The following is a 27,777-nucleotide window of genomic DNA, read 5'->3' on the forward strand; positions in this document are numbered from 1 at the left end:
GTGGACACCACAGCCCGGCATGAGGTCTGCCCCAGGCAGCTGCGTTAAAGAAACCAGCAAACTCTTTTACGGGCACTTTGGTACCTTCTTGTTGTGCTCCAAGACTGTATTAGAGGGGTGAGCAGCATCCTGTCGATGCGTTCACTGCCCATCACTCCTGGCCTGGAAAGCGGTGCCTGCCAGCAGCCGGCCCACGGGCGATCCATGCACCAGAAGGAATGACAGCAGAGCGATGGGGTACACAGAATACATTTACATGTTTAGCAGACTGAGTACACAAAATAAATAATTCTGTACACTCTAATCGTAATGTTACAGGCTAATTACAATGGTTCAGACCTCATCCTACAAGCCAGACCTTAGTGTAAAAAACAAGACTCCAAAGGCAAGTCACAGAACTTGGTGCTTCTCAAAGCAGACCCGCTAAGAGATTAACGGGATGCAATCGGAGTCAATTCCAAACTGTTCCAACCCAGCACCGGAAATTTGGCGACCAAAAATAACAGCAAGTGCCAGAAGACCTCTGGCCCCAAGAGCTTCCCGGGAGGTGTCTTTCCGCAGTGAAAGGCAACAGGAAAACTCACGTTATCTCGGCGTCCACATGGGAGCTGCTTGTTTCCGACACACCTCACTGGGGCCGTGGATCTCTCCCACGTTCAGCAGACAAACACAGTGCAACAATATTTGCAACAGCAGCGAGTAGCTCGCTTGTCACACACGAGGGCTCTACAGTATCATCGTGCAGGGGAGGACAGCGGGGGAAGGACAGCTGCTCTGTCATCAGGCAGGCAGAGCTCCCTCCACCCCAGGGACACCAAGGGTGGAAGGTACCAAGCTCCATGATGCCACTGCCACTGCGCATCCCTGCTGCTTCACATTTTTTTTTGGCAAATTTACCACACAGTAAGGCACAGCTGACATGCAGGTACCTGCCCCTGGAGCACCCAAGAGCTGTGTTCTTAGTCCAGGCTGAAAGAGGAAACCAAGTGGTCAAAAAAAGCACCAAAAACCTCCCAAGAGTGGCGTAGGCAGCTTGGGGCTGGGTATCTGGTGCCAAGTGGTACAGGCACTTTGTGATATTTTCCAGGATGAAGCCGAGCTGGTGAGAGGCCAGGACACAGCCAGCCTCCCTGCAAACCCCAGGGCTCACACTGCTGCCAGAGAATGGTTTTCAACCCCTCCAGAGGGTGTGATCCCCCCAAAAAGCCAACCTCTGTGTTGCTTTTCATAGTTTAGAAAACTAAGTCAAACAATCGAGATTTTCATTTACCCCACCTCAAACCTTCTGAATCTTTAGTATCACCACTTAAAGGAAGAATATGGCCCCACACAGTCTAATAAGAGGCCTGTAACAGCTGTGCACCAGTTGTCCTTCGTGGTGCCAGATCACCTTGGGCTGAGCCTGCACTGCAGGATCCTCAAAGGGAGCCTTCTCCCACCTGCAAGGCACCGAACAGATGCTTTGACCTTGCTACGGGACTCACCATGGCTCCTGCAGAGCCAAGTCCAGAGTTGCTGCCCAGTAGCCGAGTTAACCATGACTCCTGTTCCAGTTTGTGCATTATATAAAAGTTGACTATATTAGTCCTTCAGCCAAACACCCAGGTAGAAAACAGGATTGAGAAATGGAGCAGGGTGTAAGAAAGAACGTGAATTACCAGAGGAGAAAATATCTGACCTAGAAGAAGAAAATATCCAAATTCCAAAGAAGTTAAGAGTTTGAGGGTTCATCATTTCCAAAACAAATAGATAGCGCAGGCCCTGCACTGCAGCTGGTTTCCACATCACCACTGGAGCCAGAAGGTCAGAGCCCTTTTGTCTGGGCTTACACCCCTGACAAGGCTATAAAGCTGCCCTTCACGTACGGTTGTATGTTTCCAAGAACAATGCAGTCCAGGAACTGTCAGGAGCATCTGGATGCTGTCACAACCTCAGTGATAGCACAGACTTCTTCTGGATTGAAGAAGGGGGGGGGGTGTGTGTCTACCTCCACTGGGCTGACATGTTAATTTTCTAGAAGCCTGAGAAGGGTGAGAAGTAAATCGAACATGGACAAGTAATTGCTGGTTGAGCAAAATACACAGAAAAATACCTTACTTGCTCAAAAATCTGGATGCAAGTGTGTAGACCACCTAACATTATTTCTGCAAAACCTTTTCACATTCATTTCCAATAACCCTCAAAAAAATAAAAATAAACAATTAAGGCATCAATAGGCCACATTCTTTGAAGCTGTAATTCTCTCCCCCAGGAGCGCAGCCAAACTCCCAGGACAAAACAATGGGATTGTTTTACACAGTACTGCTAAGTTCCAAAAGAAAACCAACCATAATTCCCTTTACTCCTCAAAAATGCATTTCCTTGAAACAGAACACACCAGGAAGCAACACCTTGAGCTGCACCATTGTGTCTCACGCTGGGATAAAATCCCAAACCTACCAATTCCAGCCTTGGCATCTTTAGGCTTTGCTTTCTCCTCGTGTCCCTTAAGACGCCTCCCCAAGGCAGGGTGCTGGCGAGCATCTCACTGAGACACCGGGGGCTGACTGCATGCGTCTTTTCCCCAGCAATCAGCATCCCTTCCAGCGAGTGCCTGCGGAATCACGCTCATCCCTTTGTGGGCTAAAATGCTGCTCTTCAGGATGAGTACAGGAGAAAATGGTGCCACGCTGAACACCTGGGATTGGAGGGATTGCAGGTGTGCTCCAAGACCATCACTCAGTACATCAAAACCAGATTCCTCTTTGTAAGAACATCTCACCCAGAAAGTGGGAACATAACTAAGGCTGTACTTGAACAAGGACACCTACAACTTGCCACTAGGTGTCATTCCAACTTCATTTTCATTGCATGAACAAAAGTACGGAAAACAAAAGCGCCCTGAGATTTGCACCTCAGCTAATAAAAAGTCTGCAGCTCAGCGAACCCTGGAACAGGCATTTGTTACCTGTGTTCTCCTGGCTAATTCAGTACCAGAGAAAGTCTTCCAAAAAACCCTGTGAGCCAAATAAAGAATTACCAGTTAAAAGCCAAAGAAGGAGATTTTAAAAATTAAATGAAAGAGCAGAAAAAACATTTCAGACATTTTCACTTCCAAAATCCCCAAACAAGGCGCTCCTGAAAAATGTAAACTCCTGAGACTTAAGACAGATCAAGCACTGAGAGGCTCCTGTGGAACATATATGAAGACAGATGATCAAGATAATTCACAGTGAAGAGCTTCTTAGAGGACACATTGAAGGCACCTAACTATGGCTCAAAATTACAGCACTTTGCCTGTCCCCAGACACCCCAGACCCAGCTGCAAAGGTGCCACAATTGCAAGCATAAAAAGCACCCCAGGAACTGTTCTTAAGCTGACCTTGCAACACAGCAGTTGGACCATCACAGTCTTCCAGACAGAGTGAAAACAGAAAGATCACCGATGACTCCAAGGGAGGGACATCTGGACGGAGCTCTGCTCATCTCTCCTCTGCCCACACGTTATTGTCTGGGTGTAACAGTTCCTGCAAATACTGAATTTAGAAAAAGAAGAGCGATTGAGCCAAGAGTGCTATAACCAAACGATGGAAGGACAGCCCATAAAGACTTTCCCCATGTTTACACTGATTTTTCCATGCCAATAAAAAAACATTGCATTTGTGAAGAGAACTAGAGTTCTTTTTCTAGAAAACCCAAAGCCCCTTATGGGATGGACTCGGTCCTCTTTGGTGCAGTTCCCTAGCAGCAGGATGCCTGAAGACCACAGACATCTCCATACCACAAAGGGGCAAGCTGCAGCTCTCCAGCATCACTCATGTAGGTAAGTGCCAAATTACTTCCCAGCCAGTGTCATCACAAAAACCTGACGCTGGCTGGAACCTATATAGCAACATCTCGCTTCCCAAAATATATTTCACCCCAAACTCACCACGAATGACATCGCTCCCAACTTTTACTGGTGAAAAACCAATTGCTGAAAAGAGCAACAAAGCAAAAATTGTCACAGATGAGAGGATTCCTGTTCTGCCTTGTAAAGGTGGAGAAACCACCCTGGTCAGACCAGAGCTCAGCATCCTGACCTCCTCTCCACCTTCATTTATCCCCCACCCCCCAAGAGAATGCAGGAGGGAACAGCTTGGGTAGACACCTGCACAACGCCTGTGCATTTTGATGGTCTAGTGGTTAAAGGGAAGTCTCAGGTTCAAGAGGTCTTGGCTCAGTTCATCAGTTTGATGTCCTCGAGTGGGCAAAATACCTGTTTTAAGGATAAACAGGCAAGATAATCTGGGGTGGGCCATGAAAGCATCCAGGAGGTAAGAGATCACAGTGCCTGGGTGTGATGCTCCAAACATGTAGAAGACACTTTGAGTAATGGCTCAAAACCAGAATCCCTCAGAGAGCATCCTGCCATCTCTTAATGTACAAGCTAAGAACAATTTTCCAGTTGATATTTCTCTTAGAGTAGTTGTTGCTTTTGGAGAGCTGTTTGCAGTAATATGAGGGGCACTGAACTGTTTACGCAGCAAATGTGGCAAGCTGCCTCTTTTGTCAGAAATCACATCTAGTTTATAGTTCATGGTAACAAACCAGGGAAAACTACAGGAGAAGGTAAAAGAAGCTGAAGAAACTTCTTTTGCAGTCCACAGAGTTGAAAAAACCCAGTTTTTAGCAATTCTGTTGTGATCTTTAATGCTGATGGAAGAAAGACTGTGTGTGACATAGTAGGATGGCCACTTGAGGAAGGGCAGCCTGAAAAGAATGCAGTTTTCAAAATAATATGCAATGACGCAAAGGATTTAGAATTCACCCCTGCTACATACACTGCCTGTCCACAGGTTTCCTCTGCTGTATTCCCTATCACACGCTTGGGCGCCCCAGGCTGTGCTCTTGGTGGTTATAGCCCATCCCTGCTTTGGGCTGGGAAGCACATCCCTAGAAATTCTTTCTTTTCTCTTAGCACAGAAAACTCAAGTCTTCTCCCCCTGAAGCAGCACTGCTCTGCTGTTTGCTGACCAGAAGTGGCTGTGGCTAGTGCAGTTAGAGCTCCCTGGAGATGTGACCAACCACTTAAAACCTTGCTGACACTAAACCACAGCAGCAGAGACATCAATCCTGGATGGAAAGGCCATGCTCGCCAGCCCCTTGAGCTTGCACAGCCTTCACCTCTAGCCCAGAGCTAAGCAAGCGCTTTCCAAGCACACAGCATGAAGCAAACCATATGGCTTCATATGAAGTTTCAAGAACCAGCGTTCTCCTTCACTGCAGCTCTTGTCTCTGCTGGCACAAGAGGCTGAGCCCACCCTGAGACTGTGCCACCAGCCCCGCTTTATGGCTCTGACTAGTTGGGAAGGTATCTCAGCAGGCTTGCATAAAGCCCGGCTCTAGAGCCCTCACCTCCCCTGGGAAGCCCCTTTACAAGAAGCCCCCACGGCACCATCCAGCACAAAGAAACCCGAAAGGCAGCTTTCTCCTGTTGAATCTAAGGCACACCTAACAGCTCTAAGGTGTCTGTGCAACGTCTCCAGGGTACTGACACTGCTGACACTCTAGGATTGCACCTCCACTACTCAAGCCCCGACCCTGACACCCTGACGCTATGGAGCCGTCTGCAGCCACCCCAACTGCTCCCACCACCACTTCGCTGTCCCAGAACAGGGATGGTGGCACTGGGGCAGAGCCGGCATGCAAAGCAGGGGAGCCCTGTAAAATCTGCAGACCGGGAACAATACCTGGAACCACTGAAGTTCTGGTGAAGTGATGTGGTCGGTATTGCTAGTCTGAAGGGCACAGGACATGTAACAGGTCACAGGCATGACAGGGCCGTGCGGCACAGCAAGAACAAACCCTGCACGGGAAGCACGGGTCTTGCTACAAATAAGGGAAGGATAATTCAAGAGGGACAGCAAGGAACCCCTGAAAAACCTGCCCCGCCAAAGACATCTCTCTGCATAGCGTGAAGTTCCTGCAGGACAATAATCCTCCTCCCACCCCTCCCTCAGGAGCACTCAAAGGAACTGGACTACAGCTCCGAGCTCACAGTACTGCAGCATGGCTGCCAATTTGCACGGCGGCTCTCGCACAGCTTGAGTAGCCCTTGATGTCACCAGGCGGGTGGCAGCCCCTGGGGGAAGCCTCGCAGCTTCCCAGCCATCATGGAAAACTGCTGCCTGGCATCACTTCAGCGAGGAACTGGTGGGCAGCACGCCGGTGAGTCAGAGCTATCCTACTCCTAACTGTTTGTGACTCATACCAGCTTCACTGCAAAGGCACCACAGAGTCTGACTAAAGCAGCTCAAAATTTGTGTATATACAACTTTTAAATACATATACACACCCTCACACACGTGTATGTGCACACACACATGCATGTACATACACATAAAGTGATTTTTTTTTGTTTGCAAGTGAGAGAAATATAGCGCTCTGGAATTAATAAATAACTGTGAACAACCAAGCTCCTGGGCTACAGAAAGAGCTCTTCTCCCCACGTGGCTCCTTGATTTGTGTATTACTTGAGGCTCTGAGCTGTGCCCCTGTTTCTGGCACAAGACCCTGTGGCAAGCTCACAGGGTGGGATGGCCACCATGAGGTTCCCTTTCCTCTGCACAGGGGGACACCTCCTCATGGATACAGGGGGCACCTGGAGGGAGGGAGGGAGGAACCTGGATGTTCCTCACTGAGAGTGTGCACAGCAAAGGATGCTGCACACCTACACCACAGAGAAGACATCTGAAAAGACGCCTGGCAGGTCCCAGCCCAGTGTTCAGCCAGTGTACTGCTGCTGGTAGCGCAGGTTGAGCTCCCGCAGCTCCCGCTCCCGAACCCGCCGTGATTTGTTGGATTTGGTGGAGCGGCTGGAGCGGGTGGACTGTGCGGATTTGGTGCTCTGGCAGCGGGAAGATGCCCTCTTGAGAAGGTTTTGTGAGATGGAGCGGTGTAGATTCTTCATGGATGATGATGCTGCCATGCTGACCACCCAGGGGTGCTTCAGGGCCTGAAGGGCTGTCATCCTGTCACTGGGGTCCACCGTGAGCAGACGGTCAATGAAATCCTTGGCCAGGTTGGACACACTGGGCCAGGGCTGAAACATGAAAGAGATCATTAGAAAGAAACATCCCAGCACAGGTCTGCTGATTAATTCCTCCCATGCCCAAAAGGCACTTCAGGGCATTCTGGTTCTTCTGTTGTCTCTTTCACCCTCAAAATTTCCAAGGTGTAACCAACAGATTCTGCCCAAGGAAAATGAGACATACTTACTTCAAAAGGCTGTTAGAGGGAGAGGCTGAATTAGTGGGAAATGACTACAGGTGCATAGGTGCAGGGTGGGTCCCTCCAAGCAGCGGCGCTCAGCCCACCCAGTAGCTGACCTTGGATCCCAGTCCCCCCAGGTTCCTCAAGTGTACAGACACCTCCACACACACACATGCGATCTCAGTCAATCCCAAGACTCAACCATCACTGCAGCAGCTGGCTGGGATTTCCCTGGTCCCTCTGGCCACCAGACCCTCCTGCAGTCTCATCCTTGACCTTAGAGACACACACACACACATATCCCCAGCTCCCACATCCCTTCACCCCCTTGTCCAGCTCCACCTTCACCAGCAGTCACACACTCAGTCACATGCTTGCACGCCCGTGCTTGCTCCCGTTGCTGTACCACAGACACACACAGGCTCCCAGACCTACACCCCTCTCCAGGTGCTGGCCCTGAGGCCTCCCACCTCACTCCCATCACCTTCCAAAATCATCCAGCTATTACAAAAAGAACTGTCACTGTATCCCACTGAAGACCCTCCCCAATCCAAGTGCTCTGTATCTGATGAGGCCATGACTGCCGGAGTGCTAGCTGTACTGCTCACAGAGGCTGGATCCTCGCACCAGACCCCTGGGGTTCTATTCTGACCCTTCACTTTAAGGTGCACATCTAGCGAGCCAGCACCGACCTCTGCATCAATCCTGAAGCAAAGACTAGGGAGAATTTTTCTGCTGTGGTACTCTTGTCTCGCTCCCACATGGAAATCTAGGAGATGTTGCTACTGCTCAGTCCTGGAACAGCCAACTCTGCCCAGCTGGAAACAGTCCCATAGAACAGTCTGAGTATATATAAATGTTAGAGATAAGGAATTTCCAGGAATGCTTACCAAGGAAAGGGGAAGGGATTTTTTTACAAAATACTAGCTTTAAAGAAACAAGCTCAAAGTAGTTAATTAGCCCTATAATATATTTCTCCTATATCCCCCAGTACGCCAAAGTATAGCCATAAACAAGACAAACACCTACAGCCACGCATGCTGCAATTGCTTAATTTCTGACAAAATACCATATTTGTGCTAACGTGAGAACATCACCTTTAGCATGAGGTGAAGGGTGGGCTGTGGACAAAGCTAGGAAGAAAACTGGCAAACTCCACAGTAAGGCTGGAGTGGAGGCGGCAGGTATGGCTAGCATACAAACCCCAAGTGTCGAATGGACACTGGCAAGAGCAGGTTTCTGCAGTCGCTGCGTGTTGTGTGGGTCTCACCCCTCCTGAAACCACCACTATTGACACATCCTAAGCAGCGTTAAAAAAAGCCTGAGCAGATTCATGCAACAAAGTGAAGATTCAATACAATAACGGAAACAGCATGTGTGGTTAAAAAAGGAAAAGGCTGCTATTCTCTGTCTTTCTTCTCTTCGTTTTCTGAGGAAGAAAAGAACCCAGTTATTTTAAAATTCAGGGTCCACCAACAGTACGGTCAGATATGATTACCTCTTCTTGTGCATAAGGTTCAAAAAAGGTATGTCCTGATTTTTTTGAGGTTTGCAATTTATTGCTACTGAAAGCAATTTTCTCTTCCAAAAGACTCAGAGGCACCAGGCAGGAGAGCCAATCCACGGCAGGATTTTATAATGAAAGGCAAGGTGCTCAGTTACAGCACTGCTCCTGGCCCCGGACAGTCAGTGGCATGGCCAGGAAAAAAGAACTGAAACTCCAGCTAAGGAACCGGCTGCTAGAATGACCAGGGTACAGAAAGTCTTATTTTACAAGCGATGACTAAAACAGCCCAGCTTACTCAGTTTAGCTAAAGTGGGCTATACAATCACTGTCAATAACTGGAAGAGAAGAGAGTGAAAATGACATGAACTACTTGATATAAAGAAAATACCGGTACATGAGTAAAAAACTGCAAGCGTTCCTGAATGTATTCAAGATAGAGATGGAAATACTTTGAGCCAGAGTGCTCAGGAAGGAAGCACAGCCTTCTCCTGCAGATCAGACACCACTTCTGCGCTTTGAAATCACATCCAAAATCCACTCCCCTCCACGTTTCAAGAACAAAATCAGTTAATAAAAAAAAAAACCCTTAAAATTCAAGCTTTTCTGTTTCCTGCTTTCAGATATAACTAGTTTGTCATGACCTGCATTAAATCACTTTCTCTTAGCTGACGAAATGCATTTGGACAGTGAATGTAAGAAAAAAACAGGCGCTTGTTAGAATAGCACAATCTTTGTCCCTAAAAAGGGACAATCTTTGATCAGAGACTTGTTATAGTGTTCATTTATAAAGAGGATAAATAAAATAGCAAAAAACCTTTTCAAATGTAGCAAAAACTACAATAAAGGTTACAATTGCAATTGAACACACTGGTCTGTTTTGCAGAACTACGGACCCTTTGAAGAGCTCAGCCTTTATGCTATTTATAGCAACAGAACCAAAGGGCCAAATCTGCCATGGGGTGATCTAAATCGTGTTTCAAGTCTATAGATTTCCTACCAGACTTCTGGATAAGGCACTTCCTTTGTTAAATAACAGTGAAGAGAATCAACTTGCTGTGTTCGGTCTTTATCGGCATAACCTCAGGTAACACCAGGGCCGTACCTGCCAGCACATGAAACTCCACACCTCCAGCTACGGACGGCCTTTGGCTTCTCTCTTCCACAGATGGACGCAGCCAATCAACACCCAACAAGAGGTTCTGCCCCCACTTTTACCAGGCTAGCCTTCAAAAACTTTTTTAAAAAACACTGTTCTGTAGCTTTTTTTTTTTTACTCATTTATCAGCTACTCACACAGTTAAACCCACAAATTCATCATGACTCATCCACAGCCCATTAATTTCCAATCACTTCTTACCTCGTCCTCCTAGCAGAACAGAAAGCTCACCCCATTCTGTCTCCTTCACAGAGGACTCGTTTTCCACTCCCCAAATAACACTAATGAGATGCCTAGGCTAACCATATGTCTATGCAGTTTACTGACTTTAACTCAAAGTGGTATTATATGCTGGTGAAAAATTCTACTCTCCTGGCAATAACTATTTAAGAACTCTTTACCACCATTTTCATTATTGTTGCCAGTGATTGAGATGACTGAGATACCTTGAAACAGCTTTTGTCCCACTCAGATAGAGAAAACACATTTACACAACTCCAACCCTGTTGGTTTTTCCTGGGATGTTTCTTCTCATCTTATCTAAAACCTTTTACCTTTCTGAATATTGTCCCTCACAGAGATACAATCATGCCAGGATCTGCATCCTCTCTTTTTCTACTTAAATCCACAGAGATGCAAGAGATGCACTCAATTGAAAAATACATGAGGACTGACAGAACAATACTTTTCTGGGAAATACACCTCCAGGACATGCAGGAAAGCATTATTTCCTCTTGCACATGTTAGTAATGGCACCGGCCTGGACCTTGAGGCAACCTGAGAGCTACTTTGCCATCCAGATGCATTCAACCTTCAGTAAAGCAATGGCTGTCCAACACAGAGCAGGAGATTCTGGAGGGTGAAATGAGACTCTAAACACCAGGAACAACATTACTTCCATCATTCCAAGTCATATTAAAAGATGGCCAATGTGGTAATATAGAATTTGAAGAAATCCATGAAGAACTTATCATTCTGAAAACCTACAAACTGTAAATAACCAGCCTGAGCCTTGAGCGGCCTGTGCATTGCACCAGCCCAGTTTAATGAAACCTAAAGAACAATAAACTCCAAACAGGAGCAAATTGGATTTCTCATTATTCCAATTACTCTAGTTCCATCAGAAACATTGAATATGGAGTACTTGCAATTAAATTTTTCTTCTGGTCAGCAAACATAAATCAGTTTATTGATCTGTTTATGCAGCCAGAGATTTTATCTGCTGCACCATACACATCTTTGGTTTTATTTCACTGAAACCTTTTCTTTAAAAATAAGTGAGGCTGCATGCTACTGAAGCACTGAGTGGAATGAATGTAGCAATTTTCAACCCTGGTCCCTGGAGAAACATATCCACTCTCCAGAAACCTTGCATCAGTTGGCAAAACAGCAGTTTTAACTTGGCAAGACCCCAGGACCCCTTCCAACTAATACTGCAAGGCAGCAGCAGGAGCTGTGTAAGAGCTGAGGAAGGCTGACACTGGTGTGTTTGGGGAACACCAAGAAGGACATGAGTGCAAGACACGAGGTGCACTCACATGACAGGACTGAAGCAATCTAGATGAGATTTTGCTCCTCTGAAGAGAAAGAGAGAATGGCTTGGAAGGAAAATGCTTCCATCCAGTGGCCATGAAACACTGCATCAACTAAACCCCATCAGAGAGCCTTGCCTTTAATCTCACTGCTGCACTGACAAGTTCCTTTCTTTTGTGGCACAAAAATACCACAAAAATGAAGAGAAGTCACCAATACTTGTTCACCTTGCACTCCAGTTCCTCTATGAACTGATGTCAAATGTAATGCAGTTTGAGTGTAACTTCTGTGCTGTTCCCTGTTAGACTACACTCCTCCAGAGGGTAAGGTACTACAGTAGTTCTGTTCTCTTCCTACATATCATAAAAAAAAAAACAAAACAAAAAACAAAACAGCCATATTCTGAGCAGGCCCTCAGTGGTACTTGCTGAGTGCCAGCAGAGACCTCCTACAGGTGACCAGCTTTTCAATCAACTGCAATCAGGTCCTCTGTCTGGGATAGCTGGTGCAATACCCATTTCACAAACCTCATTTCTCAGGAGACAAACACTGGACAAGCTAGTTTAATGCTGGAGACTACTGGCCCTCATGTTGGAGGACTGAACATCCCCTGGAAAGTAATGTCTGTCTGTAACTCCAGAATTTAGCAGAGTGGCTAACACCACAATCCAGCAGAATTAAAAAAAAGGGAAAAAAAAAAGGGGGTGGGGCAAAGAGCTGCAGTAAGTAAACCCAAACAGCTCACCCTACAGCAGAAATAATGAGGGTCCCTGCAACAACCAAGGGAAACAACAGTTTGTCTTTACCCTCCAGTGCAGGCTCAGCAGGGTGTGAAGGAGGGTATCTTACCATCATCTTGCTATCCTTTATCTAATGATCAAGAAGCACTGGTGAAGACTTAACAGCTCATGCTTACAGGACAACAGCTCTAAGGCACTCTCCCCTCTGTTCACCAGACGGGAGCAGGACTGCTGGGTTTCTGAGATCAGAAGAGATGAGATGCAGTAAAGCCTAGTACTACTATAACCTTACATTACAGAAAAAACAAAGCAAACCAAAGCAAAACAAAAAAAAAAAATAATCAACAAAGCCACAACCTACCTAGTAACTAGCACAAACTTTCAGGCATGCAGAGATCCCTAGGAGGCAGGAAAGCCTGCTGAACTTTCTCTAGTGACTGTGAGGATATTTGAAACAGAAAACCAGCAATTAGTAACTCATGATCTTTGAGATGAGCTGTGCAGTCATCCGTTCCTCACTTCTATCTTTCATGCAGTTATCCAATGCAAAAACTGAATCCAAGAGGCCTCTCAGGGAGAGGGGAAGGAAGATGGGCTGTAAAGATGTACATGGACATCATATATCTAAGAATTGCAGTTACTGGCAGAATTCCCTCCTCGTCAGAGTGCCTGTCCCTTTGCATCCCTCCAGGCCCAGGTGACACCTTTCAGCACCCCACACCTCCATAGACAACCTAAAGTGGGACCACATAGTCACTCATGTGGCACAGGGTCACTGATGCTCAGACTCCAAAGTCTCATAGTTCTTTCACTGCCTGGTGAAACCATGAATGAAGTTGGAGATGGCAACCTGGCAGATTTCAGACAGATCCATTTCTAACAGGTGACCTGTTTCAGCCTGACTACAGCATTCTCCAAGCCAACAGCAACTCCTCCCTGGTCATCCGAGAGGTCTTCTCAACTCCACAGGCACAGCCCTTGGTGCACAAGCCTACACACACAGAGTGAAGCTTCTTGACATTTTCTCCAGAGACACAAAGCCGCAGAGGGATCTTCTGGTTAGTCCTGTGCAAATAAAAGAAGAATCAGTCCTCTAACTTCCAAGCTTTGCTTTTAGTCTTGACAGTACTCACTGAAGGAAAAATACATATTGATTTCCTGATTCGTACTCAAGTTACGTGTTGTTTTCAGGAGAACTGACATGAGCTCTAAGGACAATGTTAATGGGAGGATGAGGACACCCAGAACTGCAAAGGCCTGAATTTCCCTTGCCAGTTGGTCTTTACAACAACATTAAGCACAAAATATGTTATCACAGCTGCAAAAGATTGCTCTTCGGTCAAAAATACTGCATCCCAATCCCAAAGCACCAGGGAGGCTGAGAAGCCCTATAGCAGCAGACAGGTTCCTGCCAGGTTCACTACAGAAAACCATCAGTTGGATACGTTAAAGTTTTACAAGACAAAAAAGATTTATTGGGAGTGAGCCTGCCCCAGCAGATACATTGGGTTGAACATGTGCACCTGGTTGGAGGGACTGCCCTCGTATCGTGCCCTTGTCACTGTTAACAGCAACGCTCCATGCCACAGAAGATAAGCACACCACCCCCATTTGATGCTGCAGTCTCCACCATGCCAACACAGTTTGGTTTGTGCAACCACAATGAGCCAAACCAGGGAGCCTCTGGTCAGTTTGCTGCAGGGGCTCTCAGCCACCGTTCCTTGGCATGATTCACCAGGTGGCTGCAGAGGCAGCTAGATCAGCCCAGGTGAGTGACTGGCACAGAATCCAGAATTAGCAGTACTTCAAGTACAAAATTCATGCCACAGTCTGTCTCACGGCCTTAATGACAACGGGAGAAACTCCCATGGTGGAGATCTGTAGCTCTGGCCCCCCAGGAATGACAGCTGCTGCTTCCAAAGCGCACCAGGATTTCCTACAAAAGCATCCCCTGAACTCATAAGCTGCATAAAACACAGGGCACGCTGCTGACCCACGAATTCAGCCCTGCTAGATAATACACTCGGGGGAAAGCAGCCTCATTCACAATGCCTTCAAGAGCTCTCAGGTGTGCTGTTTTATTCAGACTCAGGCTCCGAGTCTGGGGGAGGAGGAAAAGCAAGAGATCCCCCCCAGGTGTCACTTAGGCTAGGTGATTTTGTGCAGTGCTAGGCCCTCTGTGACTAAATCCCGCCACCCCCCGCTGCTTATTATTCACATCAGCATAAAAGCTGTTGAGGCGCTGTCCATGCCAGCATGCAGGGAACAAACATGTTACTCTCCAGTCTGAACAACCAACCCGCCTCTTTCACTTACAGCTGAAGTGAGCACGAACCTGGCGCACACCGCAGAGACCTCCCAACACACACATCTGAAATGAAACGCTGACCTGCGTGACCAACGGGGGTCTTCTCGTCCAACTGAACTTAACCCGGGGGGCTGGGAACCAGCACCCTGCAGGCTGAGCAGCTTTCAGGGCTGATTTCAGATACCAGAACAGAGTCCCTGAATTTTATCCTGCCTGTGATGGGAGCGTACACTGCTGTCCAGCGGTAACCAAAACTTCCACTGCACAAGATAACAAGACAACTGTTTTATGCTGGCTTTTTACTTGTTTTTACCTTAAAATACATGGCAAAGACATTTCTAACCCATTTTCCTGTTGGACACTAGTTCTTTAAAATATTTCTGTTATATTCAGGTTTCTAAGCTACTTTCCCCCTGCCCCAAGTATTTTTTTAAAATCAGATTTCAGAGGTCTCTAGATGTCAGCAGTACATCTTCCACCAGATACACAGTTGCACCCCTGTGAGGACTGGCCACGCACACACCATGCTTCAAGAAGCTGCAAAGACCACCCCGACCTGGGCAGGCAGAATTCTTAAGAGGAGTTTGCTCTGGATGGTAATTACACACATCAGGACAAGCCTTTCTTGCCCTGCAGAACATACGTGGGATGCAAGGCTTGCAACAGCTCTACCTCTAGACACACCTGGCCATACCGCTGCTCAGAACCGTGTACGTGTCCCTGTACGTACCTCCACTCTGTGCTCACCCACTGCTGCTGTTTACAGTCCCACTGAAGACATCTGGACCATTAAAAACATTAACAAGAAAGTCAATCTGGACACAGATGGCAGCCAGGTATCACCAATATGGACAGCAAAGGCTTGCTTTTTTTCCCCCTCCACAAAAACAACTCAATCCAACATGTATCTGTGGTGGTGGAGGCAGGGCACATCATTTTCTACCACTTCTCAGAATAGCTGCATTTTAAAATTCAGATGTCTTTGGTGGTAGAGAAGTGACAGGCTGTTAGTTTTTACTAAAGGTCCCTAAGTATTCTTTGCATTGCATCTTTCACACACTCACACTAATGTAGCAGTTTTGTCTAATTTAGGAGGTTCTTACATGACTTCAGAAAATGGAAAGGGTCGGCTCTGAAAGTGCAAGCTGGGCACAGCAACTATGAGATGTCAAGTGCTAAACCAGCCTAGGACTGTGCTGGGGCTCCAACAACGACAGGCTTGCACAGTCCTGGGCATCGCTCAGCCCACGAGCAGTTGCAAAGAGGTGATCAAAACCAAGCACTTCAAAAGAACTGGAACAAGAAGTTTCCAATGAAAAGATGTAATGTGCTGAAGTCTGCACAGGACGGATTCCCAAGCATTCAGCATTAATTTGTTGATGTGGGGAGGAGGAATAAAGGAAGGATGAAAGAGGAAAAATACAACAGCCCTTTAATAATCCACAGCATTATAAGTATGCGCAGCCATCTGGTGCTGTGAACTTCCATAACCCAGCTTTCTGAATGGAAATAGCCAGCTGATTTTCCCTGTACAAGCACTGAGTATTCAGCTAGAAACATGCAATAAAATTACAGCAGCTACAAAAAAACCACAAAACACAAAGCTTTTCTCTACAGCCAGGGATGGCTCTTCTAACTGTAATGTCCAGGGAAATAACTGGTATGTTAAAATAGGGTAATACCAGGTTTTAGCTTGGATCACTTCAGACACATCTCTTCAAAATATGTCAGCAAGTTACAGTTAGATACAGGGGACTTTAACCACTGCCTTGACTGAGAAATCATATATTGAGAAAACTCAGGGTCAAGAGACCTGGACTCTAAAGAATACAGGTGAAAAGACAAGATCACCGAATACAGACTGCTGGAGACAGTCATCAAAAAAGGCAAGCAGTGGAAGGAGTCAGAAATTTCCAACGGTATTGCTATAGCACCAGTTCACAATAGCATTTGCCGTAACTAAACTTGGGAACACCTATCTCAATCTATTCGTAACATCTGGGTATCCTGACATCTTCAGTGCTTTTTTTCTCCAAAGAAAAATTCAGATTTGATCTGGATTATGATCTCTCATTCTTAATTATCTTAAGAGATCATAGAACAGTTTGGGTTGGAAGGGACCTTAAAGGTCATCTAATTTCAACTCCCCCTGCCATGGGCAGGAACACCTTCCACTAGCCCAGGTTGCCCCAAGCCCCGTCCAACCTGGCCTTGAGTGGGGCAGCCACAGCTGCTCGGGCAGCCTCTGCCAGTGCCTCGCCACCCTCACAGTGAAGAATTTCTTCCCAACAGCTCATGTAAATCTCCCTTCTTCCAGTTTAAAGCCACTGCCCCCTGTCCTGCCACTACATGCCCTTGTAAAAAGCCCCTCTCCAGCTTTCTTGTAGGTCCCTTTAGGTACTGGAAGGTGCTCTAGGGTCTCCCTGGAGCCTTTTCCAAGCTGAAGAACCCCAGCGCTCTCAGCCTGTCCTCACAGCAGAGCTGCTCCAGCCCTCGGACCATCTGTCTGGCCTCCTCTGGACCTGCTCCATCAGGTCCACGTCCTTATGTTGGGGGCCCCAGAGGTGGATGCAGCACTGCAGGGGGGTCTCACCAGAGCAGAGCAGAGGTGAATCCCCTCCGTCACCCTGCTGGCGCTGCAGCCCAGGATACTGGTGGCTTTCTGGGCTGCGAGCGCACATTGCTGGGCCATGCTGAGCTTCTCACCAGCCAACACCCCCAACCCGCTCTCTGCCCAGACTGTATTTGTGCCTGGGATTGCCCCAACCCACATGCAGGACCTTGCACTTGGCCTTGTTGAACTTCCTGAGGTTCACACAGCAAAAAGATGTATTGGCTAAGAACTGGAACTGAAGCTAATACGCATTTGTTTCTACATACCAAATCAGAGTAACAGTTTAAGCAAGAAACGGCGGTGTCCGATACCGAGGAAAAATCTTCCCCCAGGAGGAAGAATATCTTTTATCACGACGATTAGTGCAGTGGAGGAGGGTGAACAGATAAGCTTATAACCTTCCACATACACACACTCCCACAGGCTTCAAGCTGTTGATGCACAAGCCCTGGGTGCTTACAAGAGAAGGAATGAGGGGGAGTAAATCTTAAGACAGTCTTAGCTGTTAGTCCAACTGTGCCCTGCTCCCTGGCTGGCAGCAGCTCTCCTCTACTGCTTGGGACAGCATGGAGGCTCCTTGAACCCAAGCACCAAATGCACCATGCAGGTGTGGAGCTGGGCTGAAACCACCAGCAGTGCCCAGGCTCCAGCAGAAGAGCAGCACCTGCCCCGCTGCCTGGCTTGGCTTTCCTTTCTTCTTTAGTCACAGTTTCAATTTTAATCAGATTCCAACCCAGGCATGGGTCAGAGGTGGCAAAATGTCCCTTTGTCCATCCAAGCATTTCCTGAAAGCCCACGTTTAGGTATCTAAGTGCTTTCCAAGTTAGGCCAGTATGGCCCAATCTAATGACATTCCTGTTTCTCTCCCAGAAAGTGCTGGTTTGGGTAGGCAAGGTGGATATAAACTATTGCCACTTAGAAAATTTTTAAGTGCACAAAACAACAGGAGACACTAGAAGTAGGTTCACTTGTTTTAGCACATTTCAGTCCTGGGTGACTGGTTTACAGTGGTCTTTCCTAGCATTATTTGGGATGTTTTTGTTAGAAACCAGAGCAGGACAACTGTTCCGGATCCCGCTCCACTGCATTTCTCCTTATTATCTTCTCAGTCTCTTTCAGCATCCAGAACTATTCAGTGAAGGAGACAGATCCTGCTGAACAACAAAGTATGTCACTGGAACTGCATATACACAACAAGGAAAAATTATAGTAGGGACCCCTCAAACATCCCTAGCCTACACATACCTAATTCTGCATCTATAATCTTATACTGATGGGATTTTATTTTTCCTCCCTGTTCTATCTTACCCTGTTCTTTCCTGCATTGGTTGGCTTTGGGGTTTTGGGTTGGGTTTTTTTGTTTGGTTGGGTTTTTTTTGTTTGTTTTTTTCAAAAAGAAGCTCAAGTTTTCAGTTTGCTATGTGGAATCACACTAACTACTGTCAAGCCTGGCCATCCCCCATTTGAAGAAGGCTGTGGAGAAGATCTGGGTGAGAGTTGACAAGATGGCCAGGGGTCTGTGACACACAGCCTTCAAGAAGGGGTGGAAAGAGCTCAGCTTGTTCAGTATGGCAAAGAGAAGTCTAAGGGCAATCTAATAGCAGATTACATTTATTTGAAAGTAGTTACAAGGATTACAGGGCCACACAGCAGGTCCAAACAATACAAGGGGCAATAGGAGAAGCTGCGCTTTGTAAGGTTGGTATCAGGAGATACCAGGGAAAGGTGGTACAGCCCTGGAAAAGGTCCTCACCAAGGTGAGGGATCTCCATCCTCAGAGATCTTTTTCAAGACTCAGGAAGACAAAGTAACAGCCAACACGATCTACTATGGGGAACAGTCCCATCTCAAGCTGAATGGGGTTCAAGGTCTCCTGTAACCGAGGTTTCTATGATTCTAGTGCTTCTCCTCCCTGTCCCTGGACAGCACTGTCATGTCCCCCACCATGGCAGCAGCATGTCCCTCCTTTCTACATGCACCACTGCCCAGGCTCCATCCCACATACTTAACAGGGTCAAGTGTGCCACAAATCGTTCGAAAATAAACATGTGCTGATCAGCTCTCTGGATAAATTTGGACTGATACTTAATTACCTTTCCTGCAGCAAAGATAGGAATTTAGATCTCTCTCCTGCTGAGCCACTGAATTTTGTAAAATTCATAGAAATTTCAGGCCTTTGAATTCTCCACATTGCTCAAACTGCGCTGAAACTGACCTTAGAAGTTAAATAGTTAGTTGTGGGAGACAAAGACAAAGAGCACAATTCCATAAACTTTCCTTCCTTGGGAAATCAGGATAAAAACAGGGCTGCAATGGACATCCAGGGATCATTCAATCCATCCCACAGTCCCTAAAGGATCCACCACAGATGCATCATCCCTGACAGATGACTGCCTAACTTGGTCTTCAAGACAGCTTCAGCAATCCTCTGGGTAAATTTTTTTTAGGAGTGGGAGACATTAGTATTGTAAAATGTCTAATGTGAATCCTTCTAAGTGCAATCTAAGGCTCTTGCTTGACTTAATCTGGAAAAGAGATTATTCCTTTTCCTCTTTGAAGCCGCTTTTTGTATATTTGCAAACGCTATGACAACACTTTCTTTAGGTCAAACAGTCAAAAATGTTTCAATCTTCCAAAGAGTGTGGATTTTTTGACTCACAATTGTTTTTGTTGATCTTCTGTCAAGTCTCTCCGCTTACCCTGCAGTGTTTTTGAAGGTCACTGCCTAGAAGTGTCTGAGCTGGAGCTTGGCACGCTGCAGCCACCACTAAACACAGCAGGATTACACCACACACAGCCTGTCTTTCTGTCCATACACCTCAGTACATTTGTGTTTTTCCACAAGTATGATATTGCTGTCTGGCATAATAGTTTGTGATTCATAGGCAGATCCTCTTCTGACAGGCCACCACCTTCTAATCTTCTGTTCTTCACCCATTTTTGTGCACTAATTTACTCTTACTTTAAAACATTTGCACCTGCTATTGAATTGCTCAAATTCATTAGGGCCATCTGGAATTCAATGCACTTCACAGCCCTTCCAATTCAATGTCACCTGCAAATATGAAGAACATACCTCCCCCTCCCTCACTGGGCTTGGTCAATAAACCCCCAAGTACCACTGGATCTTTGGCAATTTCTAGAGAACCATGGTCACTACATATTCTACTTTGTTGACGAGCCACTTTTTAACACAACAGGTTTGGGGAAATAGAATATTTGGTCCCCATGCTCTCCCTGCTTCACCTGTGGCGTGGCAGATTTTGAAAGTGCCGTATAGCAGAATCTGTCCGCTGGCTTCTGCCCCCAGGAAGACTGGAGAACATTATTTTCCTAGCTTCTAGGCAAAGAAGTTTTGCTCAGCATGAAGGGCAGACGAGGACAAAATGATTTGTAGCAGTAAGTGGAGAACACAGTTTCCCCCTTTTCCCCACAGTACTTCTCACCCACTGACACAGAAGGTATCAGCTGATGCAGAAGACATGTGAGGCAACGCTGGTTGCCCAAAGCAAGGGACAGGAGAAGGCTCCCTGCTTCCAGAAGATGAGGAATATTTCAAATTCTGCCTCTCCTTTGCCTGCAGACATGGGTAATTCAGATTCTCTGTTAACAACGGTTATCATGCTTACTCATTGGATTTACCCATACTGACTGTTTGGGAGCTCCATGTGCCTGGCATACATCCAGCGCACACAGAAGGTTTCCAAAGCAAGGCTATCAAGTGCTACTGTGGGTTTCCAAACAGGGATTTTTCAGACACCGTGGAACACTTTCATGAAATAGCTAAGTCCAATGTCAGGTCTAGCCTTGCCAAGCCCCTGTGCCAAACACTAGAGGTACAGGAACTCCTATGAATTCTGGAAGATGTGTATGCCATAAAACGATTTTACATTCTCATCTAAGAGCCAAGCTACTTTTCCTTAATTTTGCAATATCTGCCTCTTGAGCAAAACGGTAGCTTAAGAAAGCTATCAAGATTTCCTTGGAAAGCTAAAAGCAAATGAAAAAAATATGAAGGACTAAGTGGAAAGAGATAAGAAACTGTAACTCAGGTATTCCTATCAGCAGCCGATATAACAGTATATGAAGTCTTTTGAGTCATTACAACTATAACAAGAAACTTTTCTTACGTCTGAGGTACATAACCATTCTCAAACTCACCAGACTGAAAGAATCCCTTAGAAATTATTCTTTAGACACGGACAAAGATAGGAAACATGTGAATACTTCCCCTCTTAGACAGCTCAATTCTACCTTTTGTTAGGTACAAAAATCAAATTCATCAGTTATTCACTCAAAAGTGCCTGAAATGCTGGGTGCATTTGATATGTAGGGTGTATCATGCTGATGGAAGCTCACAAGCTATAGGCACACAGCCAGGCATACGTCCGCACCAGCAGTTAAGCATATGCTGCAGTAACAGCGGGTATCTCTCAATTGCCACCAGCAGAACGTTCTGCCTCTCCTCAACTTGTCCGCATGGCTCCCATTTTACCAATCAGCACTAATCTGGTGTATCAGTAAAAGCTCAGTTTTCAGGAAAATCCATAAAAGCATCCACTTAAAATAACAAATGTATTGGAAAACGTGCCTCAGATTTCTATCTTAGCACTCACTCAGGGCAGCAGGAGGGCAAAGCAGCAGAGTGGTGAGAATGGAGACAGCAGAAGCGTCAGCCCTGAAGCTCACGCTCCAAACCAGGGAGCTCTGATGCGCTGCTGTTGGGGTGAGCCGCCCCTTCCAGTGCAGAACAACTAACCCAGTTCCCTTGTGTCTACCAGCCCAAAAGCTTCAATTGCAATCTCATCAGATTTAGGGATTTCAGGGATTAGGTAAAGAGACTTCCAAGAAAAACTCCAGGTTTAGGAAGCACCTTTTTAGCCCTGCCGGGCTCAGTACCAACAGAAGCTCCCCAAAACAGGTTTTGCAGCTGAAGAGAGATCTTAACTATTTGAAAACAAAATCTTGACTTCCTACCTATGCCATTATGTATGCTGGTTGACTCCTCTTTTGTATCATCCTAGGGCAGGAGCACACTGCAACTGCTAGGGAAGTCACAAATGCTGGACAGAGGAAAACGGACACATCTTTCAATAGCAGGTTGTTCCAAGTATATCAGGTTCAACTGCCTCTCTCTAAGGCAGGGTCAATTACAGGCCGCAAAATGATTTGCCACAAGGTGCATGTTCACAGCCCTTCTTTGCAGACCTCAGCTTTGATTAAATAAAACTAGCTTTTGGGCAGCAGGGACAGCAGCTGGAACTACAGCCATGTGCCAGCTCTGCAAAGCCTCCGAGTCTGGTGCTCCGCCTGGTGGCTCCGATGGGAGCTAGGAAGGAAGGTGCTGTAATTTTCTCCAGAGTGGAACACGTTTACAGCACCCACCTGAAAGCTCACTTTAAAAATGTTTTACAGGTGTCGGTCAGGGCTCCCTGTGCCTCTAGAGTAGTACCACTGTTCTACTTTTGTATTTCCATAGGATGGACTGGAGCCATACCACCCTTAGGTCCTTGGCAGGCCAGATTTAGCAAATTCAGCTGAAGCAGTTTAAGATATTATGTCCATCCACTCACCCCACAACCTGCCATGATAAACTCCTGTGCATGTCACAGCACTGACGACACAGAACCAGACGAGTGCTTGCAGCTCAAGGGCTGCACCTAGCACAAGCCCATCTTCAGGAGCAGCTGAACTTCAAACCCACCTCTGCCCAGAAGCACAGGCTCCTACCCCACAGCCATCATCTCCCAAAGGGAGGAGAGGACAGCTGTTGCATTTAGAACAGGCCAGGTTTGCACAGATCACCTCTCAAAGCTTGCAGAGCTGCAGTAAAAGCGGTTACTCTTTCTCCTTCCCATGGTCTTTTAGGAAACTCAATGTTTCTACCACATTCACTGGTGGAAATGCAAGGCGGCAGCAAGGTAAAAACCTCCTGCACTCTCAATACAACATAGCCCATCTGCCAGCCCCAGTGAAACACTGGATGCAGATGAGGTAGCATGGTCAAGCAAACCCCATCCTCCCTGCAGCTAAGAGTCATTTCTTGCAGATCACAGCTTCTTCCGATGCAGAATTGACGTTCTCACTCGCTAAACCTTGGTCTGTAGCAAGTAAGCATGCAGCAGCGTGCCTTGCCACTCAAAACAAACCCCTACTAAGGTATTGGAAAAACAACACATCTGAGGCACAGGTAGAAAGCAAAAGGTAAAAGAGGAAACTGCCTAGTCTGTTTTTAGGGACTGCAAAGGAGTCAAAGACACCAATGGCAGTTGATAGTTCAAATCCCTTCTGTTAATAATGTATATTCTGCATAGAGGGAGCTTAATATTCTGTTTCTACCCTACCAGAACCTTTATCCCTACATCCCTGATTCTGCAGAAATACTATTCTGCCATTAATAGGATTTTATAGGGCCCAGAAATGCAGGAATGAAATACAGTATGTCAAATCACAGCATTATTGCAAGACCTTTTGCTTCAGATGTGGCTCCTGCCTTCCTCCATCCTCACAATAATTACGTGCCACATGCTGTGCATCACTTTTCCAAACCCTGTCAATTCACCCAAAAATCCTAACCAAAATGCTCAGCTGCTGCCCCTCCTCCTGCCTTGAACTCACAGGTGCTACTGGTATGGAGAGCAGCCCTAGGGAAAAGGGGCTGTGAATGAAACTACTGGGAAAAAACCACACTCCCCTTCTCCATGGAGACTCTCCTGCTTGCTTTGTTTCTAGGGCCTTCGAGGTTCAAGGCTTAGACAGAGCTTCCAGCCTGGGCTCCTCCACCTGACACACCAGAATAAATCCAAGCATTACAGTGCAAACAAGTCACCACTGTGAGGCAGGTGGTGTCTCCACCCTGTTGTTTTAATAGATGCTTCCAGCCACAGAAACCACAAACCCAAAGGAAGGGAAAGCCCAGCCAACTCACCTGCCACTATAGCCAGTCAGAAAATTCACTGACCTGATGACATGCCAGATTCTGTGAAATATACTCTAAATGGGGTGTTGCAGACTGCAGCTGTATGGAGATGAAAGACATATGCAGAGAAAGGTCACCCCTCTCCTTGCTAACTCTGCCCTGGGATTTGGTATTATCTTCATGGCTGAGTTGTGACATAAGCTAAAGTGTACAGTAAAAAGGCAAAAGGAATGATTTTGAGAGAGATCCTTGAGACACCAATTCCAGCAGAGGAAACAACATTAAAAAAAACAACTCAAGAAGCAGCCAAAGCAAAGGGGAACCAATTTCTAAATGCATACATAGGTTTCAATGTCCTTTTACTGGAAAAGGCGTTGCTTTACTTGTAAATAAAGTATTTTCTAATACAGCACACAATTATTGCAGCAGCATGGTCAATGACACATGCAGGAGGTTGAAGGATTTTCCAGGGCTTAACTGAGCTTATCATGTTTCAGAGAGCCTAAGATGTCCACTCCTGCAGCAGGAAAGATCTGGACAAACACTTCAGCTCTCAGATACATACGGTGCGACACAAACCCACATATACTCACACCCACTAACCCAGTGCATTAAAAGAAAAGAGCAGAAGCTAAGAGAAGTACATTTACATGGCTGGCCTCGGTGTTCTGTGCCAGGCTAGGAGAGGCACGCTTTCATCCTGTTCAAGTGTTTCAGCTCTTCAAAGCAGAGTATAGTGCCCTTTTCAACAGAGAGCCATCTGACTGCATCTCACCAACACTCTTGTTGCTCTACTTAAAAATCACTGTGTTCTCACAGCCATCTGAAATGCAAAAGCACATTCCTCTGTAAATTGATTTTTTTTTCTTTTTCCAGGCAAAGGGCTCAGCAATTTATATAAAAAACTTCCTTACATAGAAAAAAAATCCCTAATTTTTAGAAAAAAATGCATGCATTTCTCTAACAATAGGACTATTGTAAAACACTTTTACCACCTCATCTAACATGGCTCACAGGAAAAAAACAGAGCAGCTGCTGTAAGTAAAAAACTTTCTTGCCCCAAGGAGGCTTAAACGTGGTCCCAGAGACTTGTATGATCATGCAAATGAATACCACAGATACGGTTTAAAACTGTGCCTTCAGCTGCCCTGTCCCTGTTTTCCTTCTTATGCTATATTTCAGCTGCCTGGGACACTGAAACTCCAAGACAACTGAAAAAATTAGCCACCCTGCTGGTTTGAAACCTCCTCTCTCTTCTGGCATGAAGACAAGAGGCCAAGGTGACGACTGTCTTGCAAAAGCTTCTAATGGCTCTAAAGACTGGGGCTGGTACAGCCAGGGAGGTCAACGCCATCGGTCAGCACGACTGGCCCAGGTCCCCCCCGAGCGAAGGGTCTCACTTCATCCAGACTCTCCCAAGGCACTCAGCAATGAAGAACTTCCAGAAGAATAAGGTGGCTTTCCAAGGAGCTCCTCTGAGAGCAAAGGGCAGCACAGGACACCGTGCAAAGGTAAATCTTCAATAAATGAAACACACATACTAGCTTTCCTGGCCTCTTGTAGATACATGACTATCTCCTGTATCAGAAAAAAAAACCAAACCAACAAAACAGAACCAACAGGACCATCAGAAGGCAGTGGTGCTTCTCTGTTCCGGGCAGTTTTTTAAATCTGCTTTGAATGTTTTCCAGGACACATACTCCAGCCCAAACCTAGGGAAGACAGGCTGCCTTACTGCCATTCTTAAACAGGAGACATGTACCAGGGGGAAATCACCAGAGGGAGAGTTTTCCCCCTTTCAAGGCAGTTGTGACCCTATAACCAATTTAATTAGCATATAACATATTATACAAAGCTTTATGAGGTATAACAAAGCTATAGGTATGAACTGCAGGAAAAAATCTGGACAAATTTCTGGGGCAAACAAAGTATAAAATAGAAAGTAAAGCTAACATTAACTTGATTTTTTTTCTGAACTGGTATTTTTTTCTAAAGTGGTTATACTTGTCACCAAAACAAAAAATAGATTTATTTATTTTAATTACCTAGGCTTATGTAATTAATTCTAAGTGACCAGAAGTGCAAACATGCAGAAGCAATTCCGGGACTGGCAGCTGGACAGTCAAGGATCCCACCTGCTGCAGCATCAATGCAAAACTTACAGTTCTTTAAAAAGCCACCTCCAAAATTTGAGAATGTTTGTCCTATACTGTTGGAACTCTCCTGCAAAATGATAGGGATTGTGAAGAGGTGTTTTTTGTGATATGCAAGTACAATTTTCTTTCCTCTCCTACAGGAAATTATTTTCTACACTAAAATACAAGCATGCAAAACAAAGTTGGGTTGGTTTTTTTTTTTTTTGCTGTGGATCTCTGCCACTACACATCTCCATCTGCAACTTTTACGGGAAGGAGGTTACCAAGAATAATTACTTTTTTATTGTTTGTGCCTCTTTTAGAACAAGTTTGTCATTTGATAGGAAATCTGGCCACTCATAACACAATCACTGATCAGTCCCTTTGCAAAGGGACAGGCATTTCAGTAACTAGTTTCCCCATGGAGTCAGAAGAAGCCTGGGTTCAAGCTGTACCCCATTGTCTTTCAGAAAGTTGAATAAATGCAGGAAATTAATATTAAAAGTTGGTAAGACTGCATTAGTGTCACAAGAGATTTGGGGGGTTACAAGTCTTCTTACCAGCCAGCACAATGAGGACAACTACAAGAACACTTTGGAAACCCTCTGTGGTCATACTGATGTAGCTGGGGTAAGGACTCATGTAAGCATGCAGCAGCTGGTTTAAAATGGCTTTTCATATTTTTAATCTTGCTATCAGGCAGCACCTAACAACATAGGGCCACAGTTCCTTTGCCAATGCACTGCCAGCACTCTTCTTTTTTCCTGCTTCTGGGATCACCTGCAGGCAGGGAAAACTGAGGAGAGCGTTTTGTTTCTTTACTTACGTAGACTGAGTTATTGTGGGAACACCACTCACATTACTCCACTTATCTACTAGGGTAGTTCATGTAATTAATGGCAATTCATTCTTTCAGCCTGAATCTATCCATAGCAGCACCTGCACTGTTTACTCAATACCTGCATTTAACTTGGCACTTTCAACGTCAAGCTAGGGCAGATAATCACTAAGATGCTGAATGCTCAAGAAGAGAAAAAAGAAATGCTATGCCCACACAATCTGCATGTTAAGCCTCTCCTTTGGCTTTCCTCTGAAGCCATTTGAGCTGCAAATCCCTCTTTACCATTAAAATTTTTAGTACTCGTTTCTCTGTTGCTTTTGACCAAGATTTGGAGGAGGAGTTGATACGCAAAAAGGAAGGACTGCCATCCAGAAGGACCTCAGCTAGCTGGAGAAATGGGATGGGATCAAACTGCACCAGCTGGTACTGTCAGGGCAGTTACAAAGAGGATGACACCGCACCAGACATCTGAGATGCTCAGTGAAAAGGGAAACGATGACTGTCAAGCTGCAACCAGGTAAATTCTGCCTGGATGTAAAGGAAAAACTTCTCCCACGAGACTGGGGCTGCCCTGGGACAAGGACCAGAGAGGTGGTGACTTCTCCATCCTTATAAATTTTCAAAGCTTGATTGAAAAAGGCGCTAAGCAACCTCATCTAGCTTTAGCCCTGCCCTGAACAGAGGTTTGGACCAGAGACTTCCTGAGGTCCCTTTGTGCCTAAATTTTCCTGTAATGTTTAAATTCAGTGGTATGCATTGCAACAGTGTACTGCAGGAAGCCAGACCAACTG

At 46.0% G+C, this 27,777-nt stretch overlaps 1 protein-coding gene across 5 annotated transcripts in view; it reads right to left on the bottom strand.

Moving 5' to 3' along the window:
- Positions 1 to 238: 238 nt before the first annotated feature.
- PSKH1 (protein serine kinase H1) overlaps positions 239 to 27,777 on the bottom strand; it is a 38,387-nt gene continuing 10,848 nt past the window's right edge. For 3 of the 5 annotated variants that reach the window (XM_056360864.1, XM_056360865.1, XM_056360863.1), the window contains exon 4: positions 239 to 7,063. In XM_056360864.1, the coding sequence (XP_056216839.1) occupies positions 6,746 to 7,063 (318 nt within the window). In that variant the 3' untranslated portion in view covers positions 239 to 6,745. The remainder of the gene's footprint in view (positions 7,064 to 27,777) is intronic. The other 2 variants (XR_008825703.1, XM_056360866.1) reach the window with 2 other exon arrangements.

The sequence above is a fragment of the Falco biarmicus genome, chromosome 15, assembly GCF_023638135.1.
Source record: "Falco biarmicus isolate bFalBia1 chromosome 15, bFalBia1.pri, whole genome shotgun sequence".
Classification (NCBI taxonomy): domain Eukaryota; kingdom Metazoa; phylum Chordata; class Aves; order Falconiformes; family Falconidae; genus Falco; species Falco biarmicus.